The sequence below is a fragment of the Syngnathus floridae genome, chromosome 10 (assembly GCF_059516105.1).
Source record: "Syngnathus floridae isolate MCC-2025c chromosome 10, RoL_Sflo_1.0, whole genome shotgun sequence".
NCBI lineage: Eukaryota > Metazoa > Chordata > Actinopteri > Syngnathiformes > Syngnathidae > Syngnathus > Syngnathus floridae.
In genome coordinates, this window is record NC_142422.1 from 4,575,204 (window position 1) to 4,597,961 (window position 22,758).

General features: G+C 39.6%; 1 protein-coding gene across 7 annotated transcripts in view; it reads right to left on the minus strand.

Moving 5' to 3' along the window:
- ptprub (protein tyrosine phosphatase receptor type Ub) overlaps positions 1-22,758 on the minus strand; it is a 127,085-nt gene that overhangs the window by 53,410 nt on the left and 50,917 nt on the right. For all 7 annotated transcript variants that reach the window (XM_088387387.1, XM_088387386.1, XM_088387384.1 and 4 more), the window contains one exon: positions 6,561-6,832. In XM_088387387.1, coding sequence (XP_088243513.1) covers positions 6,561-6,832 — 272 coding nt within the window. The remainder of the gene's footprint in view (positions 1-6,560; positions 6,833-22,758) is intronic.

Sequence of the window (22,758 nt, forward strand, 5' to 3'; positions counted from 1 at the left end):
TGGCTAAGAGAAATTGAGGATCATCGACTGAAAAAACAAAAATACAAACGAGTGACGTGAATAACATTTTGGAAAGATTGACCTGTAAAATTGGCTTTTAAGAGAACTTGTGATTTGAATGAACCAAGGTTAAGGGAGTTTCAGCGAAAAAAAAAAAAAAGACTGGAGACAGCCGAGACACAAGATCTTTCGCCCGACATTAGACCTGCCATAGAAATATTAAGTCAACTAAATATTATAGACGAAAGGTCATATGCCAAAGTCAATCTGCTCAGGCAGAAAATGCCAGAGGGTAAGAAGACAGTAGCAAACAGTCGTTTGAAGAAAAGAAAAAAAAAAAGCATTTGCTGAAGGCCCTTTTCATAGCCACAGGCTCAGCACAGAGAAGGAAATATTTTCAGACATAGCCGATGTATTTTTATTATTTTCACACTGTCATGTAGAAACAAGAATCCAGTGATTTTCTTTTTAAAAAACATTTCATCGACTTTCCTAGACGCCTTCAAATAGCAGCTTCACTTCACAATGACGGCCCGCTATTAGTAAGTGCACGCTTTCCCGATAAGCCAAAGAACACAAATGGGTCCACTTGAACAAAATAAATCCTTTCCCCAAACAGATGGCCTTTTGCTATCAGAAAACAAAACAAAAAAAAAAAAGTGGTTCCAGTTTGTAGCTCTAATTACCTTTCTTATCATCATACTTCCAAACAGCAGTACAATTTAGCAGCTCCATCAATTTAATTTATAAACAACTGTTGTGGTGGACATAATGTGGATAAAAATAAAAATAAAATACAAAAGGAAATGCAGCTAAGTTGAAAAATCGAAGACAGGTTTTAAAAAAATGGACAGCGAGGATGAATCTAATAAGCGCAACGTATACCCGAGTAAACGAAAGCTTCGCCGATATATCTGGCTGCGCTTTCGTGATAATGTTTTTTATACCTTTATCTGAGCAGACTTTGTTTGTGCTCGGAAATTGAAGTAGCCCACGATCAACAGGTGGAAAAAAAATAAATGTGCGGGTTAAAGCATAAGGTAGGAGAAGAAACGTTTAAACATGGAAGCAGCCCGTCTAGTTGGAAGACTTGGAGGGCTGGATAACATAGTAAATATTTGATGGGATGATTCTCTTGGTAGTTGAAGGGGCCGGAAAAGGGGGGAAAGGGTGCATGCTATCCCAGATACATTTTCTGGACAAACTTTTCAAGGTGAGCTTTATATTTCCCCCAGAATAATATACCGAAATCAATAATGCATAGTGAAAAGGGGAGAGAAGTTTATAAAGACCCAGACTATACAAATCTACGGAGAGATGAGTATAATATTCTTGTGTATAAAAATCAATTGTGTGGAACTGACTGTTTCAATCGTGTCAATTATTTAAGTAATTACTCGTAGAGATGCTGTTGATTCCATCCAACATTATAAAAATATTACACACTGCTCGCTTGATTTTTGAGCCGTGAACCCTCAGTGAAGCCTGATTTTTTTTTTTTTTTTTATGTGCTATCATTATGACCGCATGCTACTGTGCTAGCTAATTTAACAAATTTATTATAGAACAAAAAATAGGATTTAAATGCTGTGGATTATATCGCATGAGTTTTGTTTTCGCAAACTTCACTCGCTTAACATGCTAGCATTAACACGCGCAAAGTAACGTAAGAAAGGAACAGCTTGGGTTAGGGTTAAATTTAAAGAGAACCAAAAACAAACACACGGAGCTTTTTTTTCATATATTCATCAAATCCAAGTCATAGTCATCTTAAATTCCGTGATTACAGGAAAAGTATCGTGATGGCAATTTAACCTGAATTTGCAAAGTCATTTTAAGATATAACCACTGATAACCGTTTTTTTAACGCATCATGAAATACACAACAACGACAATTTTTTTTATTCTTTTGTGCGGTGTACAAGGCTGTAAAGACAAGAAACAAGGCAGCAACTTGTTATAGAACTTCAAAAATTGAAAACATGAAAATTTAACAGGCAGCTGATGATAAGATGCGGCCATTTCCACCTCTGCTTCACAAGAGTACTTGTTTAATGAAAGGGTAGTGCTCTCGCTGTCACAAATACAAAGCGAGTGCAAAAACTTAAAACGTTATGCAAGCCGCAGTGAATACGCCATGGAGACAGTTTAGCGAAAAATCATGAAAACTGTTTTGGCCCCAAGCCCAGTGATTGGTAACATGTATCCTTTCAGGGGCCATAGAAAGTTTTCGGAAAAATATTGATGCATTCTACAGAATTGGCAGAATAATAGTGTTTGAGGCTTTTAAAAGTCACTCTGGGGTTTTATTTATTTTATTTTAGCATCGACCAGGGCATCACAGCTGTCATTTTCAGGAGGGTAGATTACAGAAAGCTGTTTCAAATCATTTAGTTCCCTTATTTATCGGATTCTGCACGAACCGTGGTGACTCGATTTGGGATTGGAGACGGCGAGGAAAAGCGATCAGTGAATCAAAATTTTGAATGAGAGCGAATCTCAGGAAGTCATTAAGTAAAGGGATTGTTTAATTTCCAAATAATCAAATTGTATTATTTGTTGTACTGTCACTTTTTTTTTTTTTGAGAACTAATTTTGAATTTCATCGGCGAGAATAAGCGAGCCCCACAAAAACTGTGACCATGAACAGAAGAGCTCAGAGACAAAATCCCCGTTCCCCAATCGTGGGTGCATCAAGAAATACACTCGAGCATGCAGTGTCTTGATCAAAAGTACCGTTTGGTTATTCAGAGTGCCGGAGCCAAGTGCGTCAGGCAGTACAGATGGAAACGGTTCAAGCACAAGCTTCTTACTGCTTGAAACATAGGCCGAGTTGGAAAATTAATGGGAGGGAACACTCTGTCTCTCCGAACACACACATACTCTCAGCGTGGCGTCAGTCTGACACACAAATTCGAGTATGTGAATTATGAAAGGCGATACGAGATTTCAAAAATGTGTGGGTGGCAAAGCCATTGATAGATTTGTGACAACATCTGGTCTTTTATAAAGTTTTGACTGCATTGTAATTGTGATGGGATGAATAATTTGGCTATGTATTACAAATTGTGCAAGCCTACGCAACATTTCAGAAGTGTGAGGGTGGCAAACATCTGTCCTTTTAAAAACTTTTGACTGTTGAAGAAAAGAAGAAATTCAAGACAAAGGCCAGATGGAAAAAACATGGTTTTGGAGTGCACCCTTAAAGCAAATTGCCCAGTCTTAAAAGACTTTCACTCCTCCTTATATTAATCATTCTCTTTTCAATTGGCAGCAATTCTGACTCACTCGCAGAAGAGGTAATAACGATATAAGAGGAGCAATTCATACAAAGCCAAACGTTCAGAGGAAACTCAGCACAGATATAAAAATGTTACTTCTTTTCAGTACAAGTAAATGCATTTGAGTACTTGCATTGTTGAGTCTGAAAAGAGGCCAATCAGTAGTGTATATTTGTTTCGACGTGGTTACACAACCAATGTGTACTATAACACCTAAAAGTGTGTCATCCATGTTCTTCAAGTATTACCACAGAACAAATATGTCTGGTGGTATCGGTGCGCGTAGTATCGGATCTTTTTTTTTTTTTTTAAACAAGCGCTGACACCGGTCGATCTCTAACCAGCATATTAATAACGCATTCCGAGCACCCTTGATATGTTGAGAAAACAATAACAGTTTGCAAAACACTAATCACAACTCAGCTCTTCATTCACTGAAGCGATCTTCAACGAGACACTACACGGTTCAACTCACTTTTTACATAGAGTAGCTATTTAAATCCTTATGTAGCAAATATGGGGGCGAGTTGCACTGCTGATGCCATGAAAAGATAAATTAAGCAGTGTGTGCTTGTTTAAAATAAGAGGCAAAGCAATTTCCCTGACACTTTACTAATTAGTTACTAGTTACAAGGTTGACTGGAGCAGCCATTGAGTAGCAACACCTTTGTACACACAAACTCCTTCAAATAATTATCTGTAAATAATATTTTGTGGTAATTTTAAATAAGTGGAAAATAAAATTTGGGTGCACTCAAATATTGCAATTTTTCCCAAAAATAAATAATTAAAAAAACATTTATTGTGATTTCCGCCAGTCAGTGTCATCCTGGAAATATAGTCAAAAACACATTCTTAGTCATAACCAAATTGATATGCATCTCACGGCATTTGTGTTCCATTGTTTGACCTATCACAATCGTGAAAACAACAAACAAATCTGATGAAAATCATGCACGTCCATTCAAGTGAATGCGTGTTTTATCAGGCTCAAAATGTCAGCCCCCGCAAAATGCGAGCAAACCGTCCAAGTCATACTTCCACGCCACTGCCCCACTGAATAATGTACATTTCACAATTTATTATAGCCAATTGATAATACTTTAGAAATGAAATATTGATCTAATCCTATGACTGAATCAAGATTTGTCCATTCTCTAATGTCAGGCTGGAAAGGCTCCAGGTCCCTTGTACCTCAAAGCTGTTAAAATAATAGAAAGATGAATATTGATCTGATCCTTTTTCATCCAGGCACAGCAGCTAACGTAAACACAAATATCAATAGCGTCTGATTGGCCTGATATATTGCTTCACTAATTTGCAAACAGTATCTTGTGGACTCTTGTTTATTCTTCATGAATCTGATCAGATTATGTTCAGACATGTTGGACTGAGACTTTGGGACCACGGATGGGTAGCAACACGCTATGGTTACTCAATATATATTTACTCAAGCAACTTTCGGGATGAATTGAATTTGCCAGAGAAGATTTGATGAAACTTAAGCGTACGTTTTACTTTTACTTAAGTACCTCAACATCATGTCCAGGGACTACAGCTGAAAACTAGCATGTGCACTGTCCCTGTTTAAGATAAATAAAAATAAAAATAAGTTCATAAGCGACATTACTTTTACTAAAAATAAAACAGTTACTCAAAATGACTGCCCTCATTAAAACCATGCTCACATTTAGTAAGTGTAAAAAAAGTTTGTAAAATAAAAAAAGTCTTGCAATAAGCTGTCGTGTGTGTCTGCACAAACGGACATTTCAGCAAAACTCGACATCTGACTTGTTGACGGTTTGCACAAATATATTCCATCTATCCATCAATACCTATGACATTGTGTGTCTTTGGCTGAGATCTGTCTTTTTTAATTTAAACATTTTTAACATAGGCACTTCAAATTTAAAAATCGCTTTGAATTTCTGTGTGGACATCACAGCCTTCTTCAGAGTGTTTGTTCCATCCCCCCCCTGAGACACACTTTACCTCATTGTCAGGCTACAGAATGGGAAAGAGTCACTCTAAATCTCGCCCCTGTTTGTACAAGGAACTACTATTTACAAAGTGAAGGTCAGTTCTTGTGGGGTTGAACACAATTCAATTAAGTTACAGCCGCTGACAGTTCATGATAAAATGCACACTACTCAACTTAATTGCTTTTTGACAGTTCTACTGAGTTTGCAGAAAAATCAAATTGAATCAAAAGATAGATATACTTTAAAAGCACCTGACAAACCGTCTGCAAACTAACAGGAAAATCCTTTATACAGATTTGATGCCAGTCAATAAATCAATACAGTAAATCGGCTATAAAGCAAGATGAGCATTATTGTAGCTGGCAGTAATTAGGCCTGACAGGGTAAAAATCACAGTTGCGTATATATGAGTATAAATAAAGCGTTGAAATGAATGTTGGCGGAATGCCTACATTTTTACAGGACAGTGATGAGATTTCTGTTTGATAAGTGACTTTTTTTTATTCTTTGGAGTATAAACACATCCAGGCATACATCATATAAACCAGATGATATATTTCATCTTTGACGGTTATCTCTATTGGACCATTCAAATCCCTTGTATAATGTCTGATTAAGCGGTAGAAGAATCCAGCGAGGTTGGTCACAAGAGAATTGACAGCAAGCAAATAGGCATTTATTTTCATAACATCTCTCTCTTGCCAATTTACAGGAAATAAATTTACACCTTAGTGCAGCAGAGTTACACATCTGTTATATTACACATGCTAGCCAGCATTGGCTCAAGATTAATCCCAAATCTTGACTTGATCATCCAAAAAGGAATTGGAGTTTGTAACAAAAAACGCATAATTGGTCAAAATTGAAGTACCGTATTTTCCGCACTATAAGGCGCACCGGATTATAAGGCGCACCTTCAATGAATGGCCCATTTTAAAACTTTGTCCATATATAAAGCGCACCGGATTATAAGGCGCATAGAATAAATAACTCAACGTGGCTCAAACGTTAATGCACTCACAATATAGTAACACTCGAAATAGTGAAAACAATAACAATATATCAATAACTCAACGTTGCTCAAACGTTAATATCACACAACACACAAAATAAACACGTGAAGCTTTTTAGTCCTCATCCACAAATCCGTATTGGTCCATATATAAGGCGCACCGGATTATAAAGTGCACTGTCGGCTTTTGAGAAAACTGGAGGTTTTTAGGTGCGCCTTATAGTGCGGAAAATACGGTAATTGATCAACAAGAACGCGAACAAGGATAATTACTGCCATCTTTACCTGATATTCATTTGGCCAGAAGGTGCTGACAGCGAGCTCCATCTGATGCCACTGTTTCCCGTGAGATCCCGACGTGTTCCACACCGGGTTGCCCAAGGGACCGCCATTGACACGCACGTATGCCTTTAGGCTCCCTGGACTGTGGCCATCGCGGCTGTACAGGAAGTAGCTGAACTGGACGCAGTGCGTGTCGTTCTCACTCAGACTCTGCAGCAACAGCTGAGCGCAATGGCCCGCTACGTGCTGCGAGGAGTTGACCAACATGTAGGAACCTAAAATGAAGAATGAAAACGTTAGCCTGAAAAAATACATTTTGGACATTTTATGCCTGTTGTGGATTTATCGGATGTATAGGATTATTGGATGGGTGGGTGGATGGAAGAATTGTTGGAAGGAAGGAAGAAAGGAAGGAAGGAAGGAAGGAAGGAAGGAAGGAAGGAAGGAAGGAAGGAAGGAAGGAAGGAAGGAAGGAAGGAAGGAAGGAAGGAGAGAAGGAAGGGGAGGGGAGGGGAGGGGAGGGGAGGGGAGGGGAGGGGAAGGGAAGGGAAGGGAAGGGAAGGGAAGGGAAGGGAAGGGAAGGGAAGGGAAGGGAAGGGAAGGGAAGGGAAGGGAAGGGAAGGGAAGGGAAGGGAAGAAAGGGAAGGAAGGAAGGAAGGAAGGAAGGAAGGAAGGAAGGAAGGAAGGAAGGAAGGAAGGAAGGAAGGAAGGAAGGAAGGACAAACAGGAACTGGATGATTTACACTGTGCGAATTAAAAACCGCACAGCAACATTTAATGATTTATGCTCTCATATTAATAATTTGTGTTGGCTTTCTAGTCATTTGCGCCCTTGATTGAAATATTGGTGGTTACAATCATTATGTTATGTTAATGTGTGTTCTCAAACACTTAATACAGAGAACCTCATTAGAGGCTTAGCTCTTTTGTGTCATCCAAATAAGCCTCGCACCACATGAGACGTAGTCACAGAGTCTTGCCGCTCTCTCAAAAAACTCAAAAAGCTTTTCAAACTGATTTGGAGATAACTGTCGGGAGCTCGTACGCGATGCTACAGAGATTTGCGTTAAGCAGACACTCTGTGAACTAAGGCACACATATCACAAAGGATTAAATCTGCTTTTAACCATTTTTAGCTGTTCAAATCCACATGATAAAAAAATGTAGGTTGTTCTCAATCAAATCACAACTGAGCGTGTAGGAGTTTGATAAAATACCCTGCTGAATAAAAAGACATAATAGTTGCTGTTGGCTAAGAACGACATTTGTAGAAATGTAGAAAGAACAGATCTGGTAGAGAAAAATAAATATATAACAGGAAGCCCAGTGGAAGCTTTCTAATAAGGACAAACATAACCCCCCGTTGCTCATTCTTAGCATCTGTGCCGCTTTCAGATTTTGTCCGTTAACATGATTAGCACAACAATGCCGGAGACCTTCCTGTGTGCTGGCCTGTCGTCATTGTACTCCGAGTCCTCGCCGTTCTGTCACTCAAAGGTCCTCCGAGACCACACAGTTGGCGCCATGTGGCCCGATGACCGTTATTTTCTCCTCACAAGTGAAAGCTGATAAAAACACCAAAACCAAATGACTTTTAACAGTGAATAACCTACAGCTACTTTTCTGATGTTCCATTATAAAAACACTAAATCATTTACTTGTCAGTTTTAGGCAACAAGTAACTTGAGAAACCACCAATAATCCATTTAGTGGGATTGAGATTCACTACCCATCACAGCCAAGTTGTAAAGAAAGTTAAACAGGGGCCCATAGACAAGAAGGGATGGTCGTTATCTTGAGGCTACAGTACTTATTTTACTGCAAAGCCCAATTGCCCTGCAGTCCACTGTCAACAGCCACTGATTTGTGTCTTGTCCGGGGCCGGGGATCACTGCACTCTCATATTGCTCTGTTTAATTAGATCTTTCACAATCCTGTCTCCTATCGTGCATCCTGCAGGCTCACCGGGGACTCATAAAATCATAGCAAAGGGCCGAAGCTGTACAGCTGCACTGTCCTCACCGGCGGTTGGACCCTATATGTGCCTTTTCCGTAATATATCGTATAGAGACGTTATTAAGACCTGTGCCGTTGCTGCGTCGATAAAACTATCGGTGAAGCAGCCACAGAGAGATTCAATATGAACGTGAAGTCATGGCAGATTTTAATGAGGTTCTCTATAAGGTGGCATGTGATGTATGAAGAGCTCATGAATTAAACATTGTGACAAATTAAAGAAGTCGGCCATATATTTTGTCGCTATAATCATGATACAGTGTGAAATAGTCCACGGTGACACATTTAAGATGGATAATTCATTAGGTGTAATTTTAGTTCGGGTCATTTGGAAAGTACCTAAGGTCTTGTCTCACCTAATTAAGCCATTGATAAATAAATATAGCCATTGATATTGGTTTGAATGTGAGACATATGATAACTGTAAAAGCATTTCTGTTTTTTTTTTTTTAGCGCCCCAGTTTGCGAACAGCAACTCGTAGCAGGTGCTAATTGGTTACCATCACCCGTAATGAGTAGCATGCCGCTTATGCTATTTACCGTATTATCCGCTCTATAAGGCGCACCTAAAAACCTCCAATTTTCTCAAAAGCCGACAGTGCGCCTTATAATCAGGTGCGCCTTATATATGGACCAGTATTGAGCCACTCCAGCAGGCGTGTCCAAAGTCCAGCCCGCGAGCCAAATGTATATATCTTAAATATGGACAAAGTTTTAAAATGGGCCATTCATTGAAGGTGCGCCTTATAATCCGGTGCGCCTTATAGTGCGGAAAATACGGTAATCTTGGTGGGAGATGAGGGAGACACCATTTACAGTATGTGTGAAATTTTAGATACAACAGATTCAGGGTCCATCTGATGCAAAATTACGGCGCTTCGGCGATAACGCAATCGTGTTGTCAAGAATCGCGATTTCGATCAAAAGACAATAAAACATTTAACCGAGCGTACCGGCCTCACACGAGCATTCACTGCATGACTGAGCAAAGAAAAACCAGAGTCGCATTCCATCAATTCTTTGCCGCTGTCAAGGGCAAACTAACATCCGTAACAAGATTAGAAATGATTGAGCACATCATAATTCATATAGAGTTCCGCTGGACCTGGAGGTGACACCAACTCTGGCCAGTAACGCAAAAAAAAATGACAAAGCTACATTTGGACAAGTCACAGGAAGGAAGAGCATAATGGTAAACTTGTATTTTCCGTGTAATAAAACTTGCGGGGGACAAAAGCTTTGTCCCTGTGACATCCAAGGCCACGCAGTTATCTCAAATACAAACTTTAATGGGATTTACGGCTGTGTTTGACTTCAAGGGGTGTCCTCGATGATGCTCGCAATGCCATTACTGTTATATTGAGCTATGGTTTTCTCTTGGCACATCTTCTGTCTAATATTATAGTCTGAGAAGGTCATGTAGATTTTTGGACTCCATTTTCATGCATTGGCTGCAGTTCTCTTAACTCAGTATTTATTCACTGCCACCCGCAATATCCTTCAGCACATATCCAGTAAATAAGTTTTTTCAAATGAAGGCGGGGTACATAGCGGCCATTGGCCTGAGAGCAAAATTAGACTTGTTAGAAGAGCAGCCCAGGGATGGAAAATTGCCTCATTATGTCGTGAAAGTGTCACAGAGCATTAAAAGTTTTCACGAGACGAGTCAGCCATCAACAACATCAATGGCTCATGATAAGACTTTAATGTGTGTAAATAGCCGCGTTATTCTTTCAACTACTTCAGTGTTTGAGCTTGTCTAATTTCATGCATAATTCCAGGCAGGTCTGAAGTTGTGTAATAAACATTTATAGAGAGGGTGTTTGTCCTCTTCCCTGGGAACAACTTTAATAGGGACAAAACAATAATGCGAAATTAGAGCGACGTAATTGACTTTTCATAATGACACACAATGTCGGTCTTACTTTGGAGGGACTCGCTCGCTTAAACGGAGCTGCGTATCTGAATTCCTTCAACAGAAGCGCGTTGTCGTCATGACGACCATCTTTAACTGCTTACATACAACTATCAAATTGCAATTATTTAACAATCAGCAGATTGAAAAATAGTGGGACTAATTATCGCCACTGATTCGGTCAAATATACCGTTTTTGAATTGTATCGTACCTCGAGTATCGGGATACACGTCGAGTAGTCTTTTATTGGTGAGATGGACATTTTTTCAAATTCTTTTAACATTTTGGGAGGTTTTTTTGTTTCAGAAGTCACTCTTGCCCTTGCAGCACTTCCCTGACTCCTTTTTGGATGGTTGCAGCATGTCAATGTATTCCGCCGTGTCTGTAGTTCTCAGATGTCGGAGGGAAGTTTGTGGTGGTGGTGCCACAGGGCTTCAAACACATCACACAAACTGTCGCTGCGGTTTTGGCAACTGAAATAATTCCGCCATATGACGGTGTTGGCGTTCAGCCATTTCAAATGCCGTATCATTTCTCTCATTTGACTTATCATCGACTGACAAGCAGACTTCTAATTTGCATGAAGATGACAGTTCGTGGTAGAAGAAAAAGTTCCTGTGAACACAGTATTACTACGGCAATAATTTTCTGCTGAATTTTATGTGTGTCAGGGTTATATAACATGCACATAATTTCACTGGAGTGACTCAAAATTAAGGATGAAACGGTGTACAGATAAATCGTGAGTGTCAGCATTTAAAGGTTAATTATCATTATTGGACATCTGAGAGAAATATTCATTTGGTGAAGCAAAAAAAAATCTAACAGAACTGTGAGCGACTAAAAATGAGAGTTGTACAGGTATCAACGCTAAATTTTGTAAATAAATTCTTGTTTTTACTACAAATATTTTGCGGTAAACAGCGAGCCGACACAATACACCGTCATGCTTGTTATCTCTTTTCATTTCGTCTGTCATTGTCACAATGTCTCGCAGAACTTTAAATTGCAAAAAAAAAAAAAAAAAAATCATTCGCAGTCTGTATTGACATTTTCTTTCTTTGAAACAATGTACTCCACCGCCGGTGATATATATACATTTTTTTTTTTTTTTTTTATTGACTAAAGATCATTTTCAAATGGCATTTCTTGTCAGGCACGTTGAATAATGTAAAAGGCCTCATTCAATCTTTCAGAGCTGCAATTTTCTCTCTGTATACAATCTATTCAACACCATTTTAAAATATTTCTGCCGTCTATTCACCTCGTCCTCAGATTACAGCTTGGATTTTCTCATATACTGTAAATGAAATGCAAGAACAAACCTAAAGGTAAGAAAGAGTAGAAAATTAGTCTCCCTCACCATGGGGCACTTTTAACCTTTTTTTTCCTTGACTTAAAAAACACTCAAAAACCCTTCCACCATTTTTTCTTTTAACATTATAGTAGCCCTTCATTTCTAGTAAGAGTTGTGATGGGTTTCTCGGCGGGGCTTTGCCGCCCTAAGCACAAACCGAGGAGACCATTACCAACACCCCGGGGGACTTTTTGATGTGTTAAGGCTAGAAAAGTACGAGAAAGAAGCAGACGGGCCATTGGCTGATTTTAGGGTGGGAAAATAAATTTAATACAAGTGGTGGTTTTGTCAGAGTCGCCTGTGCCTTGCAGCATTTAAGGGAGATAAGACCATGGCGGCGAGTGCTGTCGTCTTTGCAAATAGAGAGAAGAGATGCACTTTCTCAACAGACTGCCTGTGCTGACCTTTTGAATTGTCCTCTAAGGCAGTTCACGATCAACTGTCCTATGTGCCCGGAAGGGAAGCTTCCGTTGGAAGGATGAGTGGGCACAAGGGGGAAGGAAAGATTTAGTTTTAAAACCTTGTCCTTGTTGAGTCTGTGACAAAACAAGACACGGGTGAAGAGGATAAACACAGTATAATTTAGACTGGAATTAAAAAAAAAAAAATATGAAGGAGATTCACAATGTACTTTATGGCTCAATGGTGAACAGAACTTTTTTTTATTTTAAGGAATTCACTGCAGCGTGTTGTGTATTTGCGCTATTAGATGGAAGGTTACGCCTGATAAAATTGAAGTTCCTTATGGAGGGATTGACCTTCATCTTTTTGCGAATTACCTTAAAATAAAAGGAAGAATATGGCTCAAAGAAGGCCATAAAAAAGTCATTTTCATAAAAAAGCTGAGTGAGAAGAAGGAAGTGGGGACAGAGATTAAATCTGTACCCACAATATTAAGAGATGTGATAAACGATGGAATTTTGTTGTTGTTAAAGTTTCTTTTCATTCAACATATTACAAATTTATTTTATTTTGAAAATCAGGAGCATTTCTCTGTGCGTCTGTGCTGCCAAAAAATGAATAAAAACTTGTTCAAAAAGGGCCAAAAGGTCAAATAATGTGATGGAAGAAATAGTTCCTACGAGGTGAATGGAGGCTATTGTAATTTTCATTTCTCTGCTCAAAAACAGTCATTGATGCAAAATATGTTATGGACCACTATTGGCGGTGAACTGCCAAAATGGCACCGATTTGAATCTTGTGTTAAAAGCCTCTTAAACTTTCTAGCACACATTTAATGGGAAAATGTATTCCAACTGTTACACAAAAGGAATTTATGTAAACCATCCACGGGGGCGGGATAAACCGTACGCTTTATTTAAGCAGCGATGACTCAGCACCATATGTCCTTCAGAGCCAGCTAGACTATGTCGCTTCAGAAAAATATGTGGAGAATTCTTTTCACTCCACTCCATATTTGGATCTATTATGGCAGAAATGCTAAAAGACAGCATTGGCAAGTAATATGCTCCAAAAATAAAAAAAATCACCGTATCGACATAAAACTGAGCAGCTTGCTGATGACAAAAATGTAATTTTGCAAAGGTGTCCCAGGTGTGATGTTGCTTCGTCCTGTGAGAGTCGCAAGGCCACGACACTTGCACGCCGCAATATTGCGGGACAAGCAGGCCATATGCACTTCAATTAAATATGATGCAAAATGAGACTTTCACTTGTCCCCAATGCGGTGTGCTAACTGCACGTCAACGTACATAAGGACTATTTTTGTGACTCTGCTAGCGCTAAGACATGCGTACGCACGCACAAAAACAAGGATAAGCTCACCTCCAGGGCTTTGCCGGTCAGTGAGAAATATAATCAACGGGTTGTAACCTCGAAGGTAACCAACAACGCAATTTGCAGGAACAAGAAGCTGCCTGTCACCATGAAATGCAATAGACAGCATGCAATGGAAAGTGTGATGTTTTAACGATGATGCAACACTCCTGTATTCTACAGTATGTTAGACCCGAGTGACATTTCTTTGTTGAATAGACTCAAGGTCAGGAGGCTGACAAAGACACAGTCTGGATAAGTAGACAGAGACGAGGATATTTTTTGACTCTGAAATTCACGAACCTTGCCATCTGTACTCAATTACCTTATGAGAATGATTTTTTTTACAGAGCTCTCATGCTCTTGCTTGTATAAATGCAAATTTAAAAAAAAACTGTTTTTACATGACAGCCTTGCAAAATCAGGAATATATTATATATAATTTTTTGTATGTATTATTTTCAGACAAGAACATCAAAACAACTCATTTACTGCAAAATACGTGTAAAAAAAAAAAACTAATTTGCAAAGCCAGATGATGGCAATGATGTCACTTCCAAACACACACAACAATCATATTAGCAAGATAATTCTCTGGAGAAGCATTAATTGCAAATTTGGGCAGTGACCAACATTTTTAGACTCGATTATTCTACCCGTTTGTCCATGGATTAATCGGAAAATAATTTATTTCGCATTAAAACATATTTCCCTGAAGTGATTTATTTTTTAAATTGGTACTCACAAAACAAAACTAAACTTTCATCTCCTATAAAGATTCATGGCTGACTTCACACACATTGCTCACAAATCAAAACCCTATTCATCACAGCAAGTCCTTAAGGTAATTTATTTTAAAAAGCAGCAATTATGACTATTCCAACCCGATTTTATTTCGCTCAACACAACTGTGCCCTCTATTGTACTTTTACAAGCACCTGTTGCTGCTCTACCTTTGTTTGGATGGTGTAATATTTTTCTCCTCAGTCTTTTCTTGCTTCTTCTGTCATCTCTCAACCATGTGTTGAGAAGTACACAAAGTAGACCCTCGCTGTTTTTCGTCGCGGTGTCTGAATATGACTGATTTGTTTATTCAATTTCCTACCCTACACGCTGAGCCTTGCAGCTGAAAAGCTGAATTTCCAGGACGGAAAAGAGAAGACACCTGCGTGTCAGTGGCCTTCCTTTACAAAATCTCTTTTTCCATTTTTCTTCTGGAATTCAGTATTTGAAGCTTTCTATTGGCTTTAGTCCTGAGCTATTCTTCAGTCCCACCTCTCGAGCCCCCAAATGGAAGATGAAATAGAATTAATCAATAGCAGCACGTTAATTCATTTCCTTTCTGACCTGGAAGAATTTGCGAACGTCTCCCATCTCTATCCAATCCAACCTCAGTCTTGCTTCTATAAATGGGACATTTTTCAGAATGACACCGCAATGAATATCAGCTAATGAGACTTGAGATAGAAATGTTTCTCACCGGACATAGAAGAAGCAGACAATCCACCGACAGGCTAGTTTTCAGATTAGATTTTCATTAGCGCCCTGTTATCAGTGACTGATTCTATTAACATGTCAGCCGCTACGACATGCCCCGGTGGTAAACAGCGATGGAGGCCAACGTCGCAAAATAACTCACGCCATCCTTTGGTCATCTGTTCTGACATAAATTTAATGAGCACAGCACAAGAAGAACCGAATGGCCCTTAGCAAATCCGCACGTTTGCATGATTTCCTATGCATTGGCCCTTGTTTTATTTCTTGTGGGAAAAAAAATAAATAAATCCTGTCATATTATATGTTTGAAGAATACAGTCAAAGGTTGTAAAGCGCTACTCAATGTCAACATTGTAGTGATTTAGCAGCATAGCTCGAGGCATTATGTATCCCAGGATATTAAAGTCAGCCGAGATATATATATCAGCATAATAAGCCATTCAAGCAAAACAAGCTTATATACAATCTGCCCTTTTCTTTCTCGACACAGCCACGCAATCCCGCACTGATCACAAACATATGCGGCTGACGCTCGTGTCAGAAATGTAAACCGGTGAAGCATGAACGGTCTTCGCTCGGCACTTCGCCTGCGAAAAATAAACTAAGTTGTCCACTCACAAAAGACATCAAGTGGTAGTTAACACGAATTTTTTTCACCGACGCGGATTCAGACTGTCGAGTGGTCGCATCAAGCAGAATTTATTCAACGGAAGTGATTGAACGAGCGGAGTAACAATAGCGTCGGCATGCGGCGGAAGCCTCTTGAAGAGAAAGAGGCTGTCGGCACTGTGTCACACACAAACTTGGGAGATTGATGGATGGATGGGTGTCGAGCTTTGGCCGAGACGAAGCCGCATTCTACCGCCGGATTGATAAATCTGAGGCAGACACTGATAGGCTGCAGTGTCATCACCATGACAGGCAGGTGGGAGCTAGCGTCGGAAGGCTAGAGTTACGCCCATCCCAGCGGTGTAATATGTTTGTGATTAACTGTCAATCCGACCCCTCCCCCCCCCCTCCTGTTTGGTGGGCAAACATTCTATCTCAGTTGAAACACTTGTCATTGAAAGGATTCCTTCAGCCTTGACCTTGGCCTCCATCAGGATGGATAATTTAGGCGTGTTTTATATACAGTTATACACAATCAACATGGGGTCATTTGAATTAACTTCTTTAGGGCAGGCCATGAAGAGCTGAGAAATATAAAATCCCAAAGGAATACTCGCCTTTTTTCCCGTATACTGTACTACTAACTACCGTATTTTCGTATTTTATTTCACCGTATTACCGTGTAGCTTATCTATGGATATTTACGATATTTTATCATTTGTGCATATTCTCTTTCATATGGAAATTAAACATGAAAACACTTGCGTTTTATAATCCATGGCATCTTATATATAAACAAAATAGAATTTTACCCTAATTTTAGCTGGTGCGACTTATATTCAGGTGGGGCTTATAGTCCAGAAATTACGGTAAATATTTTAATTGCAAGCAGTATTACGTCTCCGTTGTTGAAATGTAGCAACAATAACACAACACTATGACCGTTAGATAACCTCGATTTGTCAATTCACAGGAAAATTCGAAAAAGGCATTTTCTTGGTAGTGTTTCGGCTACATCCATCCGAGAGAGTGAAAATAGGGGCAACTACTGCCGATGCGTGTCCAGTCAGGGATGCTTTGGGGCAGATTTTAGACATGTTGGAGGGACCATATCTCGCAACTGAACCGGGAATGTTTTCGCCTCTGGGAACTCAACAAGGAAAGCGTAGGCTCTGCAGTCTGAATACACAGATGGAAATGAAGATAGAGAATTCATCATATCTAGCCTTGGTTGTGACACACTTGAAACGCAAAAAAAACAAAAAACATTATTAATCCTCCTGGGAAAGGCATAAGAGAAGATAACAGCCACACCAAAAACAGCCTATTATGAAACAAGGCAGTTATCACACTCCAGTGCCATTTATAAAGTATGTGGCTCCATATGGGAAGACAGATGAATTTCATTTTCACAACAAAAGCATTCTCAAGGTAATTTATGCAAATTAATGAAGGCTACAACGTGTCATAAGCATTCCTCAGTGAAAGTGGTTGTCACACAATGAGGAATGCCAGTTATTTGGAGACCAACCAACCAACACCTGCTGTTTTTCTCAATGGTGTAAAAATACGATAACACTCCAAAAACTATCTGGATAAACACCACCGAATCCAAAATGGCATCTCGTTAACGAGAAACATCACTTTGCTATATTCCTTTTTAACTACTCATTGTAATACAAGTACAGTGCGAAATAGGCATGATGAAAAAATGGAACCACTGATGTTCCTTTTCAGCCTTTGGCACTTTTTTTTCTTTTCCTACTCTGTTTTTGTTAAACCTTCCAACAATTAACCCTGTTGCCAGAGAAAGGATTTCTTTTTTATTTTACAAGCTTGCTTTGTCACCAGTCTGTGGTTTGACATCCTTGTCCTGACACCAGGTCCAGTAGAGGGGACTAAAAAAAAAAAAACACTGAGTAAAAGTGACAGAAATGCAGCCGTGCACTCAGTGAATCTTTGTTTCCAGCCAGACAGCACAAGACGCAAAAAAAAACTAACCAAACACATAGCAGTAATTAAAACAGACAAAAAGTAAACACGTCAAGCATGTTATCTGCTCCCATTTACTTTCACTTCATATTTCTGCTCTGACAAGATTACATTTTGTTTTTCTTTTTATCATTTGGGGAATTAATTAAATTTAGCCAGAGACTGTGGGACACAAGAAGGAATTATTACCATTAACACATTTGAGAGTATTTCCAAAACGATTTAAAAATGACCGTACGTGATCCCTTACTCGCTTGACTCACTTAGACTAATGATGGACGTGAGCCTGTGCCGGTGTCAGTTCTTTCCACCTGTGCTTTTCCAGCTGACAAATGCATAGCGCTGTGCCCTTGTCAAAAAATACGGAGGCAATCACAGCTGAACACGTCAACGCTGCAGTCTTGCACCCCGCAATATACGCCGTCTCAAATTTCAACACACCGAGTCATCTCGACTGACAGTCGACAAGTACTTTACGGGAATGTTTCCTTTTTTTTTTTTTTTTAATAAATGTACGTATATAAAAACTTGTCATTTCGAAATCCCTCCAGACAATTTGGGCGACTAGACAAACTGTGCTTCCCCTTTTTTGTGTGTGCCAAGGCTTTTATCTGTAGAAGGATGAGAACGTGTCAACTGACAAACTCTGAAGAGAAGCAGCATGGCCATTAGGCAACCATGGAGACCGCTGTGCTCACTTTCAGAGGGTCTTTCGAGAGCGAGCGCCTCTCAAAAGCCCTGCCAAAGCCTTGCCTAAGGGAGCAACGGGGCCCTATTTGTGCCACTCCAAGCGAGCCGCGCTCATCAGACGGGCTGTCTGCAATCAACAATGGAGCCAGATGGACGATGACCGAAGGCTTGGGATTGTACTCGGCCAAGAAACAAGTCTGTTAAAGCGCACGCGTGTTGGTTTCATGGATCTGAAGAGGGTGGGCACACAGGTGGAGATGCTTAGTTACCCGGAAAAAAGTTTTGCTAACTCCACTGTGCCTCATTTGAAGTTCTGGCTCATTCTGTTAGGACATCACAATGGAGAAATTTACAGAACGTGTCGCAGGGTAAATTTCAGTTCGTGCACTTGTGGGGTGACTTTGAGGAAAGCCGAGTAATAAAATGTGTGAATAAGCCACTTTACTGTTTGTTTACGTGTTGGTTAATTACCGTAGTTTCCGCACTATAAGGTGCACCTAAAAATCTCCAATTTTCTCAAAAGCCAACAGTGCGCCTTATAATCAGGTGCGGCTTATATATGGACCAATATTGAGCCACTACAGCAGGCATGCCAAAGTCCGGCCCGCGGGCCAAATGTATATATCTTATACATGGACAAAGTTTTAAAGTGGGTCATTCATTGAAGGTGCGCCTTATAATCCGGTGCGCCTTATATATGGACAAAGTTTTAAAATGGGTCATTCATTGAAGGTGCGCTTTATAATCCAGTGCGCCTTATAGTGCGGAAAATACGGTAGAAGCACCAGTGGCTAAAGCCAAATTGTGGCAGGATTTCTACTTCCTGGATCTGGATTTGACTCCTCCGCTTTTATGTGAATAGATTCCCTCAGTCCTCACATGCAAAAGTTTTTCTTTTTTTAAAAAGTAAACAATAAAGTATATTTTTTTCCCCCATAGTAGAAATATAGGCGAATGCCCATTGCTATGCTGGAGTTTAAAATAGCAGCAGTGCCAAGATGGATTGCTTCCTAATAAACCAAACAAAGCCGCTCAGCCATCTGCTTGCTGGTGTGTTATTACTTGAAAGGTCTTAGGAGACCAAGTGCCAGGCATAGCAACAACTGAGATAACAGACTGTACATTTCTGACCTGCCCAGCTTCCCAATGTCCAAGGTCTCTATGAGAGGGAACCTCACAGAGCCTTGGATAAAGAGAGAGGGAAAAAAAACAAAAAAAAACATAAAATAAGCACAAAGCCAGTAGAGTTAGGCCTTTCGAACTGAGAATCGGGCTAAATATTTACGTTTAACATGTCGAAGACGGGATTTTATTCTGCCGCCATGACAAACAACCAACGCGGAACAAAACATAAATAAATCAATTAAATTTAAGAAAAATAAATAAATATATATATATATAGTTTATTTATTTATATATATATGGTTTAGTCTAGCCTTGCTTCCTAATTAATTATAAGGATATTTGAAGAATAACTCTTCATGCAATCAAGCACCAAAAAGGTGCCGCTTCATTAAATTAATTTTTAATTAATTTTTAATCCTTAATCTGCTATCAATTTGTGGTTTTCTCTAGCCAGAATGTTTTTTTACATACAGTGTAGTGTTGATGTTAAATACAAAAGACAGTACAATCCCTTCCCCGAAAGGTCAAGTGAATGATTGTTACATTCCAGTAAGATCATTCACACCTAGAGGCAGACACAGTAACGGCGTTGAGCACAGGTCGGCATAATAGCAGCTTGTGTTTGACGCTCCTGCGCTGCTGCACACAATTTCTGACAATGTGTATCTCTTGTGAGAAGCCATTAATAATACACCAAGCATGTCTCGTAAACCCAACTACCATGTCATGTCATTCCCACTACCATTCTTCAGCTTCAGACATGGGCAGGCGGTGTAGAACGTTCCAGAAAAACATGAGATTAAGAAAATAGAAGAAAAAAAAATGGTGGAAACATGCAACAGCCTCTCATAGGAATGACACGGGACATGTAAGTGAAATTCTGCGGTTGTTAAAAAAAAAAAATGGTGAATGCGTTGTTATGGGACAACTGAGAGTTATCAAATAAATTCAACAAAAATCTCAACAGACATAAAAACAAGTTCAGATTCAAGCTGAATTTTCAACTTCCCTGAAAAAACATAACAAGACCTAGCGTATAAAAAGCCAATGAGTTTCAAGTCAAGTTATGATTATGACTTTTTCTATGGCTCCCCTTAGAGAGCGTGGCCCTTAGCGAGGTGACGAGGGAGCGGCCTCCACGCTGGGTCGGGAGCTGCTACTTCATAATTAGACTGTCACAATAAAAGAGATGCACTGCCTCCAGATTTCACTTTACGGCACGGCAACAAAAGCGACACGGGAGAAAATAAGATGATTCTGGAAGCATGGATGCTTCTTGTTTCTGAACATTAATCATCTCATGTATATCCCCAGCAGAAGATTCCAAGCATCTCGCGTTGGCCTGGGCGCGCATTCGAGCGTGCGTGCCAAGTTTATTCACGCAAGTGTTGCGTCTGTGTGCCGCTAATTTATAGAGCATGCCGTGCCCTCCTTCTCATCCTCGCATATGAATTTCCAAGCAAATGCTGTCTGACAGCTCCGAGTGGAGGACCCCCAGCAGTCATTAGCTGAAAAAAACCTTCGAGTGTTCCTCGGAGGGACAGGCCCCGCATTGCGATTACAAACAACCTCGAGGAAGGGAAATAGGCTGGTGATGGGTTTCATGATTCCACGACTGAGCTTGATGGATTTTTTTTTTTTTTTTTTTGCTATAGAAAATAAGAGCTTAGATTTCAGCCAAAACGTTTTTCAGTGATTGAAAAGGTAGAGTCAAAAATCTCAGACAGGTACGACATATCTGGCATCCTCAATCAAAAGAGAGATCCAGTTCGAGGAAATGAAAAACTAAGTACAGATTTTGTTGTCACAACTTTATATTGGGAAGATTGAATGTAAGGCTGTGAAACATTCCAGCATTTGAATATATCGTCATGAAAATAATATTGAAGTATTTATTTTATTTTATATATTATTATTATTATAGTATTTGTTTTATGGATATTTTCAACTTAAAATATTTTACATAATAATAAACAATCAACATGTTTCCCTTTTCATATAATCATCACTTTTTAGTTCACCTACAATTGGCAAACTATTTATGTCATGCACTCATTAAAACTGTTGGAGCAGCCGAATATTTTTGTTTCAAATACAGTTGGGAGAAACCAGTTGAACAAATAACGGTTCCTTTTCTTTGAGAAAACGACTAAGAATAAAAATGTACCTTGATCAATCAAAAAATAGGAGTCTGGAAGCAGCACACACAAACAAAGACAAACAACAAATAAAGCCAGACTGATGAAAACATTCTCCGTTGCTGAGTTGGGTAGACAAAGCTTCAGCAGACACGATTTCATTATCTTATCATGAGAACAGAAGTTGGTCACCACAGGCAATCAATATTTCGAAAGTTGAAGATTTGACTAAGGCGGTGAAGACAAGGATGAATGGGATCGGGAGCGAAGAATCACCACAAGCGATGAAACAAAAGAAAATTAATAATCATTTCAAAAGCGACTACAAATATTCCCAATGTCTTCCAAAATTAACAGAAAAAAATCTCCAAAATCGTGAAAGACCAAATAATTCAAACCATCTCGGGAAAAAAAAATCAGACGAGGGAATCACTACACCATCTCCGACTGTAGTCCTTTCAAATTATTCAAAATTTAATTTCATTCTTGACAGACACCAAGGATGAGAATAATCACCGCAGTGTTGTACGGAATATTTATAACATCCCAGTTTGTGTCGATCCACATAAAGACAAGGTAATAAATGCAAGGGGGGAGGGGGGGGAGCAACGGTCCCGTGAGATCCGATTTAATATATGACTTATTGCGGCTAATTCAAATGGCCATCAATCTTAACTTTGGCATTCTGCTGGCATCAGGCCTTTCGTGGTCATTATCATCACAATTTAATGCAAATGCCCCCACCCAGAAGCACGAGTACATATCAATTACTGACAAAGTGTTGGCCATGACAGGAGTTATTATGGGAACAGACTGCACCCGAGAATGATCTTAACCGGAGAGAATGACAAAGGCGGAAAAAAAAAAAAAAAAAAAAAACGCCGGATCTCCTCGTGTGAAGTGCCCACTCGCCGCTTGCTGATTCTTCAAGCAAATGCAAGCCTCAAAAGGGTCCTACATCTCCAATCAATGTTATTCCAGAGATGAAATAAACGACACTCAAGATGGCCTCCTTTCTGGCCGATTGCTACAGCAGCTTCTTCCATCAAGAAAACGACAAATCATTCCATGGTGCGGTATTGGAT